Source organism: Nymphaea colorata, chromosome 9, assembly GCF_008831285.2.
Source record: "Nymphaea colorata isolate Beijing-Zhang1983 chromosome 9, ASM883128v2, whole genome shotgun sequence".
Taxonomy (NCBI): Eukaryota; Viridiplantae; Streptophyta; class Magnoliopsida; order Nymphaeales; family Nymphaeaceae; genus Nymphaea; species Nymphaea colorata.
The window spans coordinates 8,241,122-8,263,951 of record NC_045146.1 but is presented as its reverse complement, the minus strand read 5'-3'; the positions used below and the strand labels follow the sequence as shown (position 1 = coordinate 8,263,951).

The 22,830-nt window shown below is 37.1% G+C and overlaps 1 protein-coding gene across 1 annotated transcript; it reads right to left on the bottom strand.

Annotated features, from left to right (window-relative positions):
* Window positions 1–419: 419 nt before the first annotated feature.
* Window positions 420–1,109, bottom strand: LOC116260266 (protein MIZU-KUSSEI 1-like). The gene has a single exon (XM_031638460.1). The coding sequence runs from the start codon at window positions 1,107–1,109 to the stop codon at window positions 420–422; it is 690 nt and encodes a 229-aa protein (XP_031494320.1).
* Window positions 1,110–22,830: the final 21,721 nt, after the last annotated feature.

Here is a 22,830-nt window from a genome sequence, read left to right as displayed (position 1 = left end):
CTGATATTACAGTATAACAACGTTAAGGTTCGACCAGCCGCTGTTTATTTTCTCTGATCTTGCTCGGATATTTACTGTACAGGTTATAACAGTGTTGCTCTCTCGATATCCCCTTCCGGTTCTGGACGGATTCTCTCCTGGTGATTTGGATCCTGCTAGCTCACTCCACTGTTGTAGTTAGAGTCGTAAGATTCCCATATGGCCAGTTCTAGTTTGGCAAGGTGGCATGAAACCGGACAACCAAGCAAAAGATGGTAATGGAACAGAACGTTGGATCTGCAGGTTATTCTGCATTTTAGATCCCTTGATCAAATCTTCAGGAGACATTCACCTTCAGTTTTCCTCTTTCTCATTTAGCTGCTTGCTTGGAAGTTGGAATTACGTTCTGCTGTTCCAGTGATTCCTGGTGTCTATAGGTTTCAGACTCTAACAAGGAAGATGGTCAGTTCCGGCCCATTTTGCCCGTCCGGACTAACCATGTAGAGTGCTTCAGAGTCCTTAGACCCGGTGACACGATCAAAGTTTGCCCTCATATAGGTTAGCTCGCCGTCACCCTCATTGACTCCATTTTCGGCATTATCGTATGGCAAAACTCCGCCACCCATCGACACTGCCTGAAGCAGCTCCATCACATGCATGTCAAGCTCAGCAGGCTCTCTCTTCATTCCATACCCTGCTTTACGGCCATTGCAATACACCGTCCACACAGGCTCATCAAGGAGCTTCGTCTTCTCTGATGCTGCTGCCGCACGCTTCTCGCTCTCTAGAGCAATGCGGACGAGGCCGGAGGTCATTTCCTTGAGAAGGTTTCCGGTAGGGAGGGGAAGCTCAATTACTACTATGGGTAAACATCGAGGATTGTCTTGGAGTGCTAGGCTCACTCGAGCTTTCCGGAATCCAAAGAGAGTGCCGGTAACACGGGTGCCGCTGTTGCTTACAGATATAGCATCTGAGTGTACCCCAGGCAGGTTGGTAGGGAACTTACAGCTGGGTGTTAGTATAGGAAGTGACCGGAAAATGGACCGGAAGTACCGGATGATCTTAACTGGCTTCTGCTTCTTCTTGGAAGGTTGAAGAGGGGAAGGCCGCGGCGAAGGTGGCGGCGTCATGTCTTTGAGAAGCGAAGATGGGGACTCTTAATTCTGAGGGTTTACATAAGGAATGAGAAGGGTATATAGAGCAAGACAGGCGTGGTGCTGCATTTTGAAGAGATTGTGGAGGGCACGTCGAGAGGGAGGAGCGAACTCTTGTGGATGATGGAGTGGCTGTCATTTATACTGATGTGACAGAGTGCTCCGGGCAAACCGTTTTGTATTGGAGATCAATACTCCAAACAGCGGAGCTTCCAAAGCCTGTCACAGGCTGTGCCACTTGGAGCGAACAAAGGCGTTCTATGGTCAACATTAGTTTTCAAGGAGAACCCGTTTACTACTATATTTGTAATGGGTTGGTTGCCCAACTTTATCTTATTATTCTTAGAATAATATCTTGACTTTGAAGCACGTTTTCTAAAATTAAGAGTGTCAGGCCACCATGTCTGCCCTGGCCTGCACGTTTCACCGACGTGCATGGGTCTTCTCAAATTCATTTCTAAGTCATAGGCAATATTGTTACTTACTGCAGTTCCAGCTCTTGTGTTTTTTTTATTATTATGATAATCGTAGTTAGCTGCTTATCATTTGAATTTCCCTAATTTAAGGAGTTTATGTGATCGTTATCTGAAAAATGCTTCCGCACTGCTCTATTAAGTAGAACCACAATCGGGTGTATGTTCATGTCTTAAGTTTTGCTTCCCAATTTCAACTGTATAGATGTGATAATTATCACGTTTAAGTTTTTAGTTTCAGAACATGAATAGATCATAGGTGTGAAGCAACTGAGTTAGACTTTTCTATATTTTGTAAGATTTCAATAGCCGGACCTTCAATTTACGGATCCACATGTGGGCTGTTGCCCACATGGCCTCATAAAATTTCTTTATTTACATATATGTGCCCTCAACTATTTGCATATATTGCTGCCCTAAGAGTTTCAGATTTTGTAAATTAGGGCCTCCCAGTCCAAAATTTATTGCTCTGCCAATGCTGACCTCAATTACTTGGTCTTCTATCATGCACCCAATTTTTGTTTTGTTAGTTTACTTGGTAATTTGAATAGTTCAATTTTACTCTGAATATGAACCAAAGTCATATTAAGTTGACTGCTGTTGTAGATAAGAATTGTGAAGGCTCGAGGTTTGACATCCAGGTAAATCAATAGCTGATTGGGATTTATTAAATAATAAGATTTCAACTAAAACATGCAAGTTTTAGTTTGATACTTGTAGAAGTTAGGAGCTGGTTTAAATCTTCCATTCAAATTTGTAGCTTGAGCCAGAAATTGATGATCCTGTCTAATTGTTTCTGACCTACAAATGCTCAGCTACATTCAAAGTAATAGTTTAAGCAAATCCCTGCTGCGTGCTTTTAATTAGCTCAAGCTAATTACTAATGCTTAGACCCAACGTGAAAGCCTGATCCTTTCCATCCCCACAATTGCACTGTCTAAAAAAAAGTTCTATACCGATGACCTTTTCATTGGATAGGAATAGTTTACAAAGGACTCAGCACCCTCCACTGGTGATTTCATTGGTGTATGCGTCCTAGAAAATCTATAGCATTGAAACCATCGGTAGAGATCATATTCACCGCTATTGCTTACTTTACAGGTGAAATTTTCACCGCAAAAATAAACCCGACATTTCTAATCATCACTATTATCGCAAAGTTGAAATGTATTACCATAAAGGAATGGCACATCTTTAAATTCAGATCTCACTTCCCAAAATCTATAGATCATAAGAACTACTGAAGTCAGAGCTCACCAATGGAATTAAGTCAAAATTCAATTGACTCGAAGCATCTTTTATTCAAACATACTAATATCACCATTGGATAAGATTTTTCATGTTCCAACTCTACAATTTGAAATTCAGCAAATGCATAAAGGAATTCCTTTCAGATGAATAAAGCACCAGCTCAAAACTTCAAATTATTGGATTGTCTAAGAAAAGAAATCGTGCCTATGGAACTGAGCTTGTAAATAAAATTAAGAACTTTAGATTGGACAAAATCATCAATTCAAATGACAACACTGCAATCAAATTGTCAAAATAGCATATGCAGAAGCAGAAGCATAAGCAGAAGCTTAGGTAGAAATAATAACCTTGCAATATGTATATAGATAGCTGTTTTGACAAGTTATTGCACTTCTCTACTGTTGGCGGTGCCAGAACATATAAAAAATTGGAGAACTAATTGTTATGAAAATGTAAGTACCTGCCCTTACGCAAATCTGGAGTTTTAAATCTTGCCAAACAGTTCTGCACAAATGGCACACCAACAATGTGAAACACATTTTCCTAGCAAAACCAAAATGTGAAAGTGATAAATGTTGATGGGAAACTAAAAGTAGAACATATGAACAATAGTAATAACCTCCACATTGGTTCAATGTAATTAACTATTTTTCTATATTGATGGGACAACCCAAGGATGTTCACCAATAAAGAAAAATTGGACATGAACGAAAGGAAATGGTAAAACAAAAGAACTAAATTCCTAGGAGAACAGCCATCTAGATGCATGTTGAAAACATATGCCTTGTAAAACAGAAGGAGCAAATTCAAAACCCTAATACATTACAGCCAATGATTGCATCAATCATAGAAAGAACAAAATGAGAAATGACAGTGAGAAAGTTGTGCCAGACAACAACAATAAAAAAGTGTTTTCTTTATTGTTGCATGTTTGTTTCATTTCATGCATAATGCATGCCATGTACACACATGCGTGCGTATAGGAAATTTGACAGAAAGTAGTTAAAAATTGATAGAACATCTCCTGTATATAGGGCAGAATATAGTTTAAACACCCCAGAATTTTCATGTCACCAAATGACTATTTTATCTTTGTCCTCTAGTTTTATTACTATTTTGAACTATGTTCCAACTGGTCTGGTTTATAACCCCAGGTTAGAGTCAAACTGCCCTACGTTGTCCAAGTAGGCTGAACTCTACCACAACATAGGGAAACCCTAACACCCTAGAACCCTCAAAAAACCTAGAAATGAGGCTGTCAAGCAAGATTAAACCCAATCAACCTTTTCCTAACCATAGTATCGGTCCCGATACCTTTCTTTTCGGCACATTGGAGTTCCACTTGTTTCATTTGGTTTAAAATGGCACAATTGAGCTAACTGGTCCACTTTTGCCAAAAATGGCAATGCTTTAGGAAAACTGTCTCTGGAGCAATTTAGAAGTTTGTTTTTTTATCCAATTTATACTAAACTGAGATTTTGGATATGATGTTCAACCTACGAAATATGGAAGCCAAATTCCCCAAGCTGCTATTTTAAGAAGGTACTGCTTAATATAGCTCGCCAGACACGCTAGAGTGCAACATGCCAAAATTAGATCAGTGGGGCCCATAAATCCTTACTTTCCAAAACTACTTAAAATAGCTCAGTATGATCCATTGATCCTAGGGCAACCAGACCTGCCAAGAAAACTCTCTTGGATACCCAAAAAACATCACTTTTAAAAAACTGCCTAAAATAGCTTGGGTAGTACCCTTAAACCCTAGTTTCTCAAAATTGCCAAAAATAGCTTCATCAAGGATTGCAGATCCTAACCTCACTAAAACAGCCAAGTATAACTTCAATGAACTCACCTTGTTGTATCTTGCAAGACCTACCTAATTTAAACCTAGTAGGACCAACCAAACTCAATTTCTTATAACATGCTTGAAATAGTCCTATAGGTTTTAGGAACATCAAATGTGAGGAACTTGCCAAATATAGGTTCAGATGGGTCCGCAAACCCAAATTCTTAGAAGCCTATAGAAAATATACATTTCAGTCACCCAGCTTAGGTTTTCATTACATGCCTGATTTAGTGTGTTGCAAGCAGGTGAACCCATTTCAATCAAAGCAAAGCCAAGCTTTGCTCACTAGATTTGGTCTACAACCCTGACCCAGTCAAATTCAAACCCAAGTCATTTTGACTTGCCTAAAATAAATCATCCCAGACCGAGCCCATTTCTCACCCTCACTCAAACTTGGTCCAATTTCTAGCTCAGCTAGAGCCTACTGATCACAATATTTAAAACCAATCTAGGTTTGACCAGGCCCAGTCAACTAAGTTTATTTCCTTTAAAACCAATCTAAGTGAGACCAGCCTCAATCAATTGAACTCAGTCCACTCAAAACCGGTCCTGATATGACTTAGAATATCTGGGTTCAGCCAACTGGACCCAGACACACCCACATTGCTCAATGCAGCCCAGTAGGGAGCCTCTCTATATTTTAAATCAAATCTATGTCCAGATTTATAATTTGAATCTAAAATCTTTTGTATCCATCATATATCCAAATCTTCATTCTAGATCCTGATCTGGATCATTAATTCGAACCTTTCATTTGACATTTGATCCAAATCTACTTTTCAAATTCAAATCTTGATCAAGTCCAAATATGACACTGCTATAACCCGTTGTTCACCCATATGGTCCACTAGATACTAGTTTCATGTCAACTAGTTAGCTAGTAAGTTGAAGGAGATATTTTACCAATGGATCAGATCTAAAGAATGCATCTTAGTGAAAAAATAAAACAACTATATAGAACCGTATGACCTCTACATGAAGACCTGAGATGATGTAGATGTAGCTAGAATGTCTAGGTGAGCTTTGAAAGACACAAAATGGGATTCTGTTTGACTATAGTGACACTCGTGTTCTTCATAGAGACAAAAAGCCTATTGGATGCCCCTACCCTTCAGCTCTTCAGGAGGGAGGGAATTGCACAAACATTAGGCTTTTCCCTAACCATGGCGGCACTGGCTGCCTTGTACCAAGGATTATCCAAAATTTTCATCAGACGGACATTGGTCATATAGGGATTTACTATAGCATTGCAGCAGTGGTTTTTGAGGCTTGTTGTACCGTGAGCTTGACACTTTAGGGTTCCACCAAAGGTTGTCTTCATACACCCTATCTACTACTACCACAAGTTGATTAACGAGTTGTTAGAGGAGGTGTTTATTTGGGATATTTTCAACTGACACAATAATCTTCTCAGTACACTTATCACCTAAATGGAGCTTACAAGCTGCTAAGGCCAATCTTCTCAGTCGATTCCAAGAAAGAAAGATGCATCCATTAGTTTTTCCAAAAGTAAATAAAGAGTTATACAATGACCAACTGAGGAACCATTCCAGAATTTGAATTGGAGACACCGCAGTGGTCAAGAGCACATCACATTGTTTGTTATAGTTGGAGGCTGTTTATGTACTTGCACCTTCTTTCTTCAAGCAGCCATAGGGCTAGACTATACTGAGTGGTGGAGAGTCATTCGTCCTCCTTTCCTTTGTCAAGAAGGGTAGTGGTCTGTGTCATTGTTATGTTTTGTTACTTTCAATCTCAACACTTTTATGGGATGTTTTAATTAATAAACTTCTTCAATAAAATTCCCTTTTATAAAATGCCTTCCCTATTTGTGATTCCACCTTTGTCAGTGACCTAGGCTAGGTAATGGGACATGTACCATCTTTGACTTTGCTAATCTAGGCAAATCAAATACCATTCTCGTGGTGACCCTATCCTGGTAACATGGTGATCACAATCATCAACTCCATGTCTACCTCTCCCATTGAAACTCATGTGCTTATGTTGTATCTCACTAACTTGTCTTTGTCTAGCCATATACTTTTACAAAATAACCCTTAAGACTGATTCACAAACAAATAATGGAGAAAATCCTAAGACTTTGTTTGGTATTTAGAAAATAGATGTTCTACTAACTATGGAAATCAATGACAATGGTATGGTGTATCCTACAATCATGATCATGTCTCAGCAAATGCTCCTACAATTTGCAATGGACTTCGGCTTGATTAGACAAGACGGTGAGCCTTCCTCTAGCAAGAAAGGAGCAGAAAGGACAAGCTCACACAGATATGAGTCCAGCAAATTTAGAATTGAGGAAAAGTCATCCCACAAGAAGTCTAAAGAGGATAAAAGTGATCCACTAAGAGAAACCTCAAACATAGAAGATGACCTAGCCAAGAGGAAGCTGAAGGAAGAAAAAGTAGCAAGAACATGATAGTGAGTTGGAGGCAAAACTTCATCAAAAGAAAGTTTATGGCAAGATAAACAACAGGTCCATAAATAAGGAAAGTTCAGATTTCAAGAGGAGCTAGAAAAGAAATCCGATAACTCCAAAAAAGCCAAAAAGAAGAATGAAACAGATGGCTTAGATTTTGAACTTGAAATTAAATAGAAGTCTATCAAATCCAAGAATAAGGAAAGAAGTAATTCCAATCAAGCCAGTCATGATGATATAGACGTGCTTATTGCTGACATGTGCTCTAAGATGGTGGAGATGGACCACAAGATGTAGACCTTCCAGGATAAAGGGAAGAAAGTCTACACTTGTGCTGACTACATCAATGCTCTAGGCGGTGATGATACTTTGGTAGACATCCCTTTGATGTTTGTCAAGTATGAGGGAAAGGAGATCCTGATGGTCACCTGGCCACCTTCTTCATAGATGTGGGGCTGTATAGTAAGAACAAATAGACCTTATTTTGATTCTTCCAAAGAGGTCTACAAGGGGCGACGTCAAACTGGTATACAGTGCTCATGTATTAAAAGATTTTGACAAAATTTTTCACATGTTTATCAAAACGTTCCACCACAATACTGAAATTGCTGCTACCACAATTGGCTATCTCACGAATCTCAAACAAAAAGTTGGAGAATAAGTCCATGAACTCATGCAGAGGTGGAGGACTGCATGCAACCATCTCAAGAATCCCATGCCAAAAGATCATGCCATAGTTCACATGATGAGGAATTTTACGCAGCCTTTGTGGAACATGATTTCTCAAACTCAATTTAATTCCTTCCTTGATCTGACTGAGCAAGCAAAATTCTCGAGAGTAGTCTTCAAGATGGGAACATAGAGTCCCCATTTGCTAGCAAGAAGGACAGCCTAAGAAAAACAATAAGATAACAGTCACCACTCTGGAAGTTGTGCAATCAAATGATAGAGGAAATAACTATGGACGTGGCAAAAGGCAATACTGAAATATCCATTCAAAAAGCATGATGTTGCTATTACTGTAGTTGTATCCACCCTAGCCTCCCATTCTCATGACCACATCCATTAATGCAATAGTCTTTGAGTCTTCCAAAGGTGCGTCTCTAGATTTTATTGTGGCTATGAAAAAGAGAATGACCAACGTATAAGACAAGAATAAACAAAGTCAGTTGCATGAGAAGAGGAAGTCCCTAGTCCATCCACATCCTTTATCAAGTTTCTAAAGGCCAAAATCAGGCCGAAATGCTTCAAGAGGTAGAACAGAGTGAACATGTAAAGCCATTAACTGTATTGTCAGATGTATCCATCCTAGATTTCATAAAGTCCTCCATGAAGCATAGAGAAATTGTGGAGAGCTTTCAAAAAAAGGTTCAAGTACAAAGGAGTACAACCATCTTAGTTCTATTATTCTAAATGCTCTAATCACATTTTTAGATGAAGATCTTCCCGAGCTCCATGTATTCCATAGCAATGCTCTCTATGTTGTAGTTAGGACAAGAGGTGTAACTATCAACATGTATTAATCAATAGAGGTGGTGGGATCAATATTTTCCCTCAGGTGACCACTCAAGCTCTAGGCATTTGCGATAAAGAGTACACCCCAAACTCCTTCACGATTTTTTGGTTTGGAAATCATTGCTAAACTGCCAAGACAACAATTATGCTAGAACTCTTTATGAATTACTCTATTCATTTCGTGCAATTTTATATGGTGAGTTTACCACCTTCCTACAACCTCTTATTAGGGCATCTATGGATTCACAACACCAATGTTGTGCTATCAACGCTTCACCAATACGTAAAATGGAGTAGGGCTAGTGTCATCATGAATTGTTATGGCAAAGAACCCTAAAGAGAGACTTCTGCAACCCATGATCTCATTTCCTTCATGCAAGGTGGATTTACCCAACATCTATGATATAGTAGAAGTACCATCAAGCAAGAGCCTGGAAATGCTCAAGCTGAATGAACCTATGGAGGAAGTCAACCATATTATGCAATGGTGAAGACCTCACTTTAATTGCCTTGAGGCAGGGTTGATGACTGTGCTTTCAGACACCAACTTCTACGGTCTGTTTTTATGAGAAATGCAAGTGTTTATCATATGTTGTTGCACGGATGTCAGCCATTCACTTGACTTAGAAGAAATGAAGATGGGCAATTTGAGCCAATCTCCATTTTGATTCAAAGTGGCATTCATGGACTCGGGAGCACAAGGCAAAGCTCAAATAAAAATCTCAAATTCAAGAATCTGTCGAGGAGCATTGAAGAGAAGTGGTTCACTTGAGTCGGAGTCTACATCTAATTTTGTCATAATGTCTTTCTTAAGGCTCTATACCCACCAAATTCTTGTTTCTCTTTTTCCTTAAGTTGGGCATTTTGATCATCAAAAACTCTTCCATTTTATTTAGTCAATAAAATGTCAAATTTCTTTGGATGTCATTTTTTTCTACGTTCTGTTCTCTCTATCATATGGTTTGCATGCATGTATGAGATGGTGGGCAAAACACTAATGATTGAACCCTCTATAAGGTGGTTGATTTTATGGCGCCTAAGGTCATTAAGTGGTTGGTGATGAACTGCTAAGGCCAAGAGGTGAGCAATATCATGCATAATCATACAACTAGCAATAAGCCGATGTGAGAGAATGAAAAGAGTACTATGATCATTCTCTAAATGAATTGCCCAAGTTCACAGAAGTTCAAAAAGATGATCGTCCCTCTACATTGGTGAATGAACCAACATAAGAGATGGACGTTGTCATTCCTGAAGACCGAAAATATTGCAAATTGATTGAAATTTGTCAATGAATGAGAAAAAAAGAATGGTCAAATTCCTCAAAAGCTACAAGAAAATCATTGTGTGGACTTGTGAGGACATCTCAGGACTTGGAGTACCATTCATACTTAAGCTAGGAGCCAAGCCCATTAAATAGAAACTGAGAAAACTAGACTCTCGTATGGAGTGCAAAATGAAAGAAAGCATGGAGGATTTGCTCAGAGCTGGATTCACAACAACCATGGATTATTTTGAATGACTGGCTAGTATTGTTATAGATCCAAAGGAAAATGGCAAAGTGCAAATTTGCATTGGCTGTCATTATCTAAACAAAGCAACTCTAAAAGATGGTTATTTGTTACCCAACATATACATACTTGTGAATAACACTGTACAGAATGTAATGTTCTCATTCATGGGCAGTTACTCAGGGTACAACCAAATTAGGGTTACAGTGAAAGATCAGCCTAAGACCTGACCACACCACATGGCACTTTCTACTACACCACCATGCACTTTCTGTCTGAAAAAAAAATGATGGTGCAACTTATCAAAAGGTTATAGCTGCAACATTCTAGAAGTAGATGCACAAATTTATGGATGCTTATGCAGATGACATTTTAGTCAAATCCAAGGAGAAGGAAGACCACATCAGCATGTCAACAAAGGTGTTTGATATATTACTTTGTACACACTCAGGTTTAATTCACATAAATGTGTGTTTCGAGTTGATTTGGGGAAGCTTATTGGTTAGCTGGTTAGTAAGAAGGTTAATGAAATAAGCCTGACCAAAGTAAAGCCGATTATTGACACACTGCCTCCAAATAAATTCCAAGAACTTTGTAGCTTGCAATGATGGATCCAATCAATTAGAAGGTTCATGTAAAATCTTCCCATAAGGTATGAACCTTTTAACCATCAGCTTAGAAAGTATGTCAAGTTCATATGGGTCCAGAGTGTCAAGAATCATTCAAACACATTAACGAGTATCTTTTGAATTAGCCAATACTAAAGCCACAAGAATTGGGGAAACCATTGTTACTATATGTGTGAACCCAAAAATTTCATAAGTCCAAATGATCATTTTACCTTTTAACATGAAATTTACAAAGTGGTTTTGAAAGACCAACTTTGAAGAATGAAGAGTCATTTTTTAGCCAAACATGCACTATTTACACCAGCATTGAACACCTAGACCTAGATCACCTATGTTATTCCAGCTAAAATTATCATTTTACCCGTACAACTTGGCATTTTGACTTAAAAAGTGTGAATTTTTTACCAAATTTCTAAAAATTACTTAACATTTTGCAATTAAGCCATTTCTCAACTTTACATGACCCCAGAAGTTGCCAAAGTCAGCCTATTAAGGTTATCCTAGTCTGAAGCCAACTCCCTTATAGCTCAAATCAGGTCATCAAAACTCAAAACTATGATCTTTAGCCCAACCAAATCAAAACAAGTTCACCTTAATGAAGAGAATGTTTTATTTCACTCAGTTTAAGTCACCCAACCCAAGTTTCAGTCCTACACTAACTTGCAGATTGCCATTGGATCTTTCACTTTCCTATTTTTAGGCGTTTGACCTGACTTTGAGCTCAACTCAAAAGAGTTAGTTGAAATCGAGCTAGGACCATGTTTTTCATATATCAATCAAATTTCCTTTAGTTTGGTTTAAGTTCATTCATTTCGATTCTAGTTCAATTCAATTTTGAGCCCTTTCTATCTTTTGTTTTGAAGGGTCGAGCTGAATTTGAGCTCAACCTAGAAAAGTGAGCTGAAACCGAGCTACTACCATGCTTATTATGTATAAACTAAAAACCAAGCTTTCTATAGTTCAATTTGAGTTGATTCATCATGGTTGAGTTCAATTCAGTTTCGAGTAATTTCTCCTTCATGTTTTCAAGGTTAGAACTTGAGAGTGGAATTTGAGCTCAACCTCAAAGAGTGAGCTAGAACCATGTTTATCATGTTTAAATCAAGCTTCCTTTAACTCAGTATGGGTTCATTCTCCTGGTTTGAGTTCAATTTAATTATAAAGCTGTGGAGCTCATTCCTGGTATTTGATATACTCTAGAGCTCAGTTTTGCAAAATTAAAGTGATTTTTTCTAATCTTTCAACTTTGCGCTTATAGTTAAGTAGCTTTTCCAAGCACTGCCAACTCCACCACTGAAAATTCAATAAAAATCAGATTTTATGGTCTTCCTTGATTTTTCTTTATAAATGTGCCGCATATGGCTTGGCAAAAACTTGTTTTTAATTTTTATAGCAATCTAAGATGAACTTTTTAGAATGATTTTGACCAGATCTTATTTAGGAGTTTGGCCACAGGCTAGTTTAGTCAAATCGAGAAAAATCATCTGGTACTCTAGAAATCCAAATAGGGGCAAAGAAAATCATATTTTTAAATCATATGCTTTTGCATAAACAAAGCGTATAAGTTACATATACAATGGTTTATGATTTTCTTTGGCTAGAACCTTAAATCAAATCAATCTGCTTATTTGAACATGTTTATCACACAAAAATGTATTTGGCCATTTGTTTCCATGCATGTGTGTTTCATAAAACATAACTTATGAGGCACATGATCCTAAGTTAGTTTTTCATATACATTTCATTGTTTTGGTAGGACTGAGCCTAGGCTCAGCCTACCCCAATTTTTCATTAAAAATAGATTTTCCAGAAAACAGCACTAGGCTAAGCCAAGTGAACCTATGCCCCTTCTTGGTTTTAACCCAATTTTGCTCAACTCAACCCAACCCAAGTCCGGTCCATGTCATGCAGCTTGAACCCACCTAGCCCATTTCGAGCCAGGTCCAGGTCCATGCTACTATTAGATCTCCACTTCATATTTCTAATCAAGATTTTATATCAAAGTCTTATCTCCATATGTAGATCTCATATCCAAGTTTTGATATGAGATCTATCTTTATAGATCTAGATCCGTTATTCCAATTTCCATCCTAGTTATCAGTCTCAACACAGTATTTAGATCCATCTTCTAGATTTCTTCTTGGATATAGACCCAGATTTGAATCTCAACATTAAACCTAGATCTAGGATCCACATGTGATCCTAATGCACAATATATCTCAAAACTGTATCATGATTTTCTCACCCTACGCTTAATGTCACTGCACATCCATGCACTTAAAATGTATGGAATTCTTTCCTAATCACTTTGACACAGACAAAATTGAAATCAGTATCCATATGTTGCCAGAACAAACATTTTTCTCATTCATTATCAAGTTTTAACATATGGTCTTAAATGTGTGTTTTCTCCTCTTCATATTCTCACATAGTCCATTCTTTACACTCAATTTCAATTTGGATACTTTATCCAGATTTGATCATCACTTCTCTGTGCACATGTGGCTTTTCATGGAATCGAATTCCCAAATGAGATCACAGCATGCAAAACTCTGATTGAAAGCTTGTTTTAACTTATGGTTTTTGAGTTTTGAGAGGACAGAGTGAGCCAAAAATGTTTAGTCATGTATCAAAAATCCCAAAGGGATTTGCCTCTTCTTTCTCCTATAAATTGGGTCATCCCCGTCATCTTTGGGATACACTTGAGCTTTACTAGAGAAGCCCATTACAATTGGTAAAATTTTAACTAGGTACTCATAAGGATTTGGGTTCAAAACTAGTTAAATTTTTTTAGAGTCTTGGTCTAAGTCTTAGTTTGGGCTGCAATAGCACTCAACCTAGACCCAACCAGGCCACTGTACATGTCATGGGAGTAGGCTCATCCAAGGCGCCAGCATCATGTAATCTTTTTCCCTCTTCTTTCTTTTCTTGTTTACAATTCAGTTATTTCTTCTTTTCTTTATGCATGTTTTAGGTTTCTTTTTCCTTAGCATGTTAAATTTACTTTATTTCTTGCTTATGTCTTAGATTTCTCTTAGTTGCCTTAATAATTTTATATTTTAGTATGTTTACTTTATATATCAAATTTATTTTAAATATCTTTAGAGTGGCATAGGGGTCATGTATGTCTCTCTGTTTCTTTTTTCATTCTTTTTAATTTTATGCTTTTGATTGCGTAGTTTTACTTAATTACACATGAAATCTCTTTTTAGTATGCATTGGATCACCTTGGACCTACATGAACCCCCTTTTAAAACCAAACTTAGTCAACTTAGTAGCATACCCTTTGAGCATTGGCCTAGGTATGTGAAAATCGTAATATAGTCTGGTCTTGACACAAGAATCATTTCAAATCATGGTTTTCTCTAAAACGTTTTAAAGTCAATCTGTTTAGATGATTTCAAAAAACATAGATCATGTAGGCGTGGAGTCCAAACCTAGCTTAGTCCTCTAAGACCTAGATCAGGCTGGTCATAGAGTCTACTTGTGAACCTAGTCCCACAACCTAGGTTAAGTCAAACTTCATTAAACAATAATTCAACTGCAATGAATGAAGTTTATATCATATATCACATCGTTTGACTAAGACCAAACACACTTATTACAGTCAAACCCATTCCAAGTAGGTTCAAATCTAGTATTAGGCAAGATTGAACCCAATTATTTTGACCAACTTGCCCCTAGCCCATTTGCATCTTAGATCCCAATCCAAAGCATTGGATTCAAATTGTCAGCCTATGTTTGATCTAAACCATGACATCAGCCGAAGTCTAACCTACTTGAATTTGGATTTCAAGTATTGGATTTTGGATCCTAAATATTAGATTTTGGTCTTTGTTTATGGATATTGGATATCTTATTTTGGATCTCAAATCTTAGATTTGGATTTTGGATTATAGATTTTGGATGTTGGATCAGATTTCACATACAAATCTTGAATTATAAATCTCAGATCAAGGATATTGGATTGTGGATTTTAGATTTCAGACCCTAAATTTAGCATCTTGGATTTCAGATATCGGACTTAGATTTCAAATCATGGGCCTTGGATCGAATTTCAAAGCAAATGAGTATTTGATCATAATAATGAGATCACTTCCGACAAAACCAAGCCCAAATACAAGATTTTAAACCATAAGATTTAGATCTATTCCCTCGGAATTTAGATTTTTGAAGATGAAATTACATGAATACAGTGTCAAATTTACTACATTTTGACCTTGGATTTTGCATCTCAATCACATGATATGATATTTTGTTCGCTATAACTTCTCCCATTTCAAATTTGGACCAAGAATTATCTAAAATTTCTCAGATCATCATTATATATTTTGGACTCTGATCTAGTTTTTCCTTAATAGGTTCATGTCCTACACCCAAACCCTAGTAGAGACTGGACTTTGGGTCTAGATGACCTATTTTTGCTTGCATCATATTAGATTTAAGAAATCGATTTGCATTGTTTTATGATGATCTAGACAAGAATATACATTAAGTTTTTATTCTTCTTGTTCATAAGTCCACTTTTGATATCTAGTTAGATTTCAAAATATGCACAATTTTTAAAAGTGTGAGTTAGGACCATGTTTATCATGTTTAAATCAAGCTTGCTTTAGCTCGGTTTGAGTTCATTCTCCTGGTTTGAGTTCAATTTAGTTCTAAAAGCTGTGGAGCTCATTCCTAGTACTTGATATACTCTATAAGATGTTGTTTAGCTCAGTTTTGCAAAATTAAGGTGATTTTTTCCTATCTTTCAACTTGCGCTTATAGTTAAGTGGCTTTTCCAAGTACTCCCAACTCCACCATTGAAAATTCAATAAAAATCAAATTTTATGGTTTTCCTTGATTTTTCTTTATAAACATCCCCCATATGGCTTGGTAAAAATTTGTTTTTAATTTTTATATCAACGTGAGATGAACTTTTTAAAATAATTTTTACCAGATCTTATTTAAGAGTTTGGCCACAAGCTAGTTTAGTCAAATCGAGAAAAATCATCTGGTGCTCTAGAAATCCAAATAGGATAAAAAAAATCATTTTTTTTTAAGCCATATGCTTTTGCATAAACAAAGGATATAAGTCACATATACCATGGTTTATGATTTTCTTTGGTTCTAGAACCTTAAGTCAAATCAATTTACTTATTTTAACATGTTTTAGCCCAAAATCACACAAAAGGCATTTGGCCATTTGATTCCATGCATGTATGTTTCATAAACATAACTTATGAGGCACATGTTCCCAAGTTAGTTTTTCATATACATTTCATTATTTTGGTAGGCATGTACCCAGGCTCAGCCTACCCCAATTTGTCATAAAAATTACATTTTTCAAAAACAGCACCTAGGCTAAGACAAATGAATCTATGCCCCTTCTTGGTTTGAACCCAATTTTTCTCAAACTAAACCCAACCCAAGTCCGGTCTGTGTCATGTAGCTTGAACCCACCTAGCCCATTTTGGGCCAGGTCTAGGCCCGTGCTACTATTGGATCTCCATTTCATATTTCTAATCGAAATTTATATCAAACTCTTATCTCCATATCTAGATCACATATCCAAGTTTTGATGGGTTGATGCAGTAACTTTACAAAAAGTAAAATGGAGGCATGTGATTGCATTCATCCACAAAATCATCCTTTGTCATTTCAGCATACCACTTGAAATACTCTCAGACAACACTTCAAGAATGAGAGCATGAAATCATTCTACAACAAGTTTTATATCAAGCACCAATTTTTGGCACCATACTATCTTCAAGACAATGGTCATGTCAATGCCACCAATAAAATTTTGATCTGTATCATAAAATGCACAATGGAGATCAGTAGAGTGTGGCATGAGAAGATCCATGATTTCCTATGGGCATGCTGCACCGTAATATAGACTCCTCCTAATGTTACACTGACAGAATTGGTGTATGGTATATAGGTGGTGCTGCCATTGCTTGTGTAGAAACCTGCACTCAAATTCACACCTCTAGTAGAATTGTCCATGGACCAATATCAGCAATATCATTTGGCCCAGCTGGATTTACTAGACGAGAAGAGGCTCAATGCAGTAGAACTTGTCAAGGCCTATTATCAGAGAGTAGCTTGCTGTTATATCAAATCAATCATTGAAAGAAGTTCAAGGTGAATGACCTGATTTTTAGATTCACCGTTCCCTTAAATAGCCCTCTACATAGCAAATGGGCACCAAATTGAGAGGGACCATACCTAGTTAAGGAGGTCTGACCCCATAACTCATACAAGCTTATAGACACTGATGGAGTAGAGCTTTTTGATTCCATTAACGCTTTGCAAGTTAAGAAATTCTATGCGTGAATTGTACATTTTCATGTATTCCATCTCCTTTCTAGTTGATCAATGGAAAAATCATTTTCCAAATATTGGGGCATCTTTTAAAATGATTGACACATGGTCAAATTTGGAAACTATGGACCGAGAACCTTTGTTTCACTATTTACAGGTCAAATGATCAACATTTTCAAAAAATGCTTCAAAAAGTTTTCAAAAAAAACACCCGGTGTTACCATGATTGTCCAAATTAAAATTTCCAACAAAAAAGATTCAGCCTTCAAAGTAACCAAAACCTTCTTTCTTATGTCCTACTGGATGATTCCTTAGAATCACCCATGATACTTGCTTTCAATAAAATTAGCTTATTATTTGACGAGAGAAATCAGCTGAGGACTAAAAGCTATTTCCCAAGTCACATCAAATAAAAGGTTAAGATTTCCAAAATCAACTCGATAATGACAATAAATGGTTAGGATTTCCAAAATCAACTCGATAATGACACTCTAGTCAGCTAGGAAAATTAAGTCATTGAAGTCACTTTCTCAACCAAAATCCAAGCACATCCAGAAGAGGTATCCTAGTGGGACTGGGAGAGTCTACCATTGAGCAACCAAGAATCCTAACTCACCGAGAATTTGGTGGAGCTCTCACTTGTAACAACCTCGTCACAAGGCTACAAGTTAGGAGACGGTTGGTGAGAAATTGTTCCTTTTTGACACAACCCAGTAGCAAAATCATAAACCTTATATGACAGCAATGCAGACCCATCCAAACTCTCGTAGATGATCTCTTAGTTAAAAGTCTACCAAACCCACAATTTTGCAAAGTGATACTGCATAGGATCGAAAATCCCAGGCCTTCCTAAAGGAAAATGAAGTACCCATCATCCAACCATTTGCAAAGTTGTCAATGCCCTGAGGTTCATGGGATGGCAATTCCCAACCTCAATATTAGCATGAGGTCTCAAAGATCTTGAGGTCTCAGAAACACCATATAAGAGACCCTAGTATAGGGAGAGTAGATGGAGATTGTTCTTCTGCTTAAATCGACTGCAGCCTTTTAGGGAAAAGGAGAGGCAACAACCTCTAAGATAAGCATCATTTGATGTCAGGGATTTTTTGAGAAAGAAAGTTTTCATTTTCACCCAAAAACATTGTGCAAGTGCCACTTTCAATGATGATATGGTTTCATTTGCTCCTAGTTCACTTTCGAGTGGTAGAAGTAAATTTCAAATCTTTGTTGCTAACCAAAGGATGAAATAACTAGATAACTCAGTAATGAATGTACAAGGAAGATTTTATGAGGCTGAGAAAGTCAAAGAAATAAATGTTATTGACTCTAGTAATCAAACAGTCTGCAAATGAGAAGTAAGTCATAACTTCTATAAAATCTTGATAGGTAGCTAAATGAGGGCTGAGAGCTAGGCTTAAGGCAAGTATAGTCATCTTCCTCTAAGTCAGTACTCAAGAGCACCAGGTGGGAGTAATGTTTGACTTATGTTCATTCTATGAAGTTATGCAACTCATGAACCTTTTTCTAGTCATGTCTCCTAAGCCTTCTAAACTCAAGCAAGTAAGTCTGAGGGGTGTTCTACACTGAGTACCTTAAGGCCAACTGGTTTGAGAGTTACTGTCTCAAAGCTTGCTACACAAATTCAATAGAAAGCCAGACAGACATGACATTGCACATGACAAAGCCACACATAACCACCAAAGTGAATTTTAAACAAAAGAGATGAAAACAAAAGTATGTCTGCCAAGAGATCAAAGGAGCAAAAGCTAAGTTTTTCAAGGATTGTGTTGTAATAGTCTCATTAGAAGTGTGGTTGTAGGTCAACAGGTGCGTCTCTTCTGATTATCAGATATGATGAGGATAATTTCTTTACGTTCATATTGAGGAAGACATATGAAACTTCTCTAGAGGTTTGATGGCATAGAATGGAAATGAACCCTAACGCTTGAATGGTGTTATGGGTAGAATGGAGTACATATCATCTGCACTACACAAGTACCTGAATTTCACAGGGTTGAAAGATCTTTTTCAAAATAAAAAGTTGATATCATTTGTTGTGATTTCTGGACTACTAGTCTCAGGAGAGCTAAACAACAACATCCCTTCGTTTTTAAAAGATGGCCCCCTTTATATACCGAACCCTAGTCCCCTTTCGTTGTGGACTAAACCCTTCAAACCTAGTGCTCCGCTAGATGGGTGTGATGAATTTCCCAAAAAATTTTCCTTCAGCATTGACGATAAAGGCTTGCACTTGAACCAGTTCCATCAACCACCAATTTAAAACAGTTCCTTTAGAATCAGACCAGAAAAACTCTGTTTCTAGAGACATTCTACTTCTCAAAAACACTACTTGACTATCAATTGGGTTTGTTTTTTAAGTAACACCTACCATCTAAGGTGATTGGCAGGTAAATGCATAGCCTCAATCCATCCAACTCAACGAAGGGTAAGCAAACACCCGACCTTAACGAATAATCTAAGGTAATTGGGAAGGAAATACCTAAGCTCAATCAATTTAACCAAAGGTGATCAGAAAATGCCGGACCTCCACCAATCAAACTTGGAGAAGGTGAAGTAAGTACCCAACCTCAACCAATCTAAACCGAGGGGATTGGGAAGGAAATACCTGACATAAACCTAGCACTTGAGAGAAGGAGAAGCAATTACCTTATCTCATCCATACCAAGATAATTACCAAGGAAATCCCTATCCTCAACCAATTCAATTTGAGAGAAGGGGAAGCATACAACCTAGCTTCTTCTACCAAGGTGAGTGAATTGGAAATACTCGGCCTCAATCAATCTCATCTGACAATAAGGGGAAGCTGATACCCTACCTAGATCAAAATAAAATTCAAAACCCATTTTCAAAACAAACAGAAAAAAAGGGAAAAGAAAGTCTTTTTGCAATTTGTTAAGAAAATGAGAGCTTTGCCAAACCCCTTTTATTAGCATGTTTGGAACCAAGTTTTCAAAACAAATCTTCTTTAGTGCATGAAAATTTTTGAGTGGTTATCTTAACCACTAGGTCTAGCTTCAGTTGACTGAATAGTGGATAGGGGCATCAATAAAAACTCAAAATTGCTTAAATTGTCAAATGAGCATTTTACGCTTATTCCCCTAGTTTTATTACTATTTTGAGCCATGTCCCAGCTGGTTTGGTCTGTAACCCCATGATATAGTCAGACTACCCTAGGTTGTCTAGGTTGACCTATACTCCAACATAAGTAAACCCTAACACCCATACTCCAACATAAGTAAACCCTAACACCCTAGAACCCTTCAAAAACCTATCAGCAAGACTACCAAGCATGATTAAACCCATTTGACCCCTTTCCTAATCATAGAATAGGTCCCAAGACTTTTTTGAGAGCTTCACTTGACTCATTTAGCTTAAAATTGCCCAATTGAACTTAGTGTCTCCACTTCAGCTAGTAATGGCAACCCTTTAGGAAAACTGACTTTGGAGAAATTTAGGAGTTTGTGTTTTGTCCAAGTTAAACTAAATAGGTATTTAGGATCTGATGCTCAACCCTACCAAATTTGGAAGCCAAATTCTACTAGATGCTATTTTAGGCAAGGCCTGCCTAATATAGTTCACTGGACACAATAGAGTGAAACCTACCAAAAGTAGACTCAATAGGAACCACATATCCCTGCTTTCAAAAGCTGTCTAAAACAGCTTAGTATGACCTATAGATCCGAAGGCAATAAAACCTGCCAAAAATAGCCTCTAGGAAAGCTAAAAACCTTGACTTTCAATACCATACATAAAATAATTTTGGTAGGACCCTCAAATGCTAGTACCTTAAAATTGCCAAAACTAGTTTCAGCAAGGCCTATAGATATTAACTTCACTAAAATGACCAAATATAGCTTCAATGAACCCACCTGGTCCTATCTGCCAAGACCTGCCTAATTTAAGCCTAGTAAGACCCATGGAACACAGTTTCTCAAAACTTGTCTAAAATAGCTCTAATGGGCCTTAAAAACATCAAATGTGTGAAACTTGAAAAATATAGCTTTGGAGGGGTCCACAAACTCTAGTTCTTAGAAACCTACCTATAAGTTAACTTGATCAAGGTTTACAATCCCTGGGTTCTAAAATGCTGATCAGAATAGCTTTATAATAAACCTAGATCCCAAGTTTGTTGAAACTTGCCAAATTCAAACCTGCAGGGCTCACCCAACTTAGTTTTTTAATACCTGCCTAATTTAGAATGTTGAAAACAAGTGAACCCATTTCAATCAAAGTCAAACCTAGCTCAGCTCCCTTGATCTAGTTTGCAACCCCAACCTAGTCGAATTCAAACCAGGACATTTTGGCTTGCCTAAAATAAATCAACCTAGAACGAGCTTAGGTCTCACTCTCACTCAACCAGGTCCAATTTCTAGCTTAGAAGGCTAAAGCCTACTGAGCCCAATATCTAAAACCAATCCCAATTTGACCAGGCTCGATCACCTAAGTGCATTTCCATTAAAACTAGTCTCAGTTAGGCCAGACTCGATCAACTAAACCCAGTCTCAGTTGGTCCAAGCTTGACATACTGAAAACAAACCTTACCAATGATGACTCTTGTCACCCAGGACTACTGTTCGCCATCTAGATTGGGGCTAGCATGTTTTTCCAATAATGTTAAGCTTGTATCCATACTAAATTACAAACCCCTTGGGTTAAACCTCAAAAAATTACTAAAATGCCACTCCACAACATTATAAATAGATGTCAAATATACAGAGCTCCTCATTCTTTGACTTAACCAATTTCAAGTACGTCTCTCTCTCCTTTCTTAGACTTTTTCATTTTTTCTTTGTATATTTATTTTTTAACTTAGTCAATTTTTAGGTTTTTCAAAGAAGAGGAGTTACCCGGGACATCCTGGAAGGAGGAGAAAGGGAGAAGAAGAAGAACAAAGGAAGAAGGAGAAGAAAAAAGAAACAAGAAGCTAGTCAAAGAGGTATGTTGTCCATCTTTATCTTTATTTATCTCTTTCTCTAGTCATCATTTTTCATCTTTCTTGTTCTTTTTATATTACAGCCAAAACATCTTCATGTGTCATGTTTGTAACTAGTTATTCTATTTTTTTTGTTTCAATTCCTTAGCATGCATTCAGGAGCTATTTTTGTTGTTTTGATAAATGATAGCACTATGTGCGTTAGGATTCATGATTTACAAGTATTTGTCTTGGAGTCCAATGATTCACAATGTGATCCACATTTTAGAGATATTGATTCTTTAGTTCAAGCAAAAATCTGTTTTTTGAAAAATCTAGATTTTCATTGGACTTTGGATAACTATATCTTATGTGTGAGTCGTATTGGCGAACCATAAAGCCATTGGTTACTCCTTGTGTCTAGTTAGTTCCCAAGAAATTTCATTAAAATCTAATTTTTTATGGTCCATTGTTTACATGATTTCATAGAATTTGATTTTTGCAATTTTTAGACTGCAGAAAATTGGTCCTGAAAATCTACCCACTTTGGAATTCAATATGCCAAGTTATGTTATTCAGATTTTCAATCCATAAAAAGCAGTAGGTTTTCTATGTGTATCTAATTTGTCTACACCAATTTTCAGCCCCATCCAAGTTGATTTGATAGGTTGTTGAGTTGGAAAAGTCAGAACAGTTTCTGTTAGAAATTTCTGCAATTTCCATTTAAGACAAAGTTTTCGTCAAGTTTCTCATGTTGTAATTTTCTGCTCAAGTATAGTTTTCTTATGTTTTA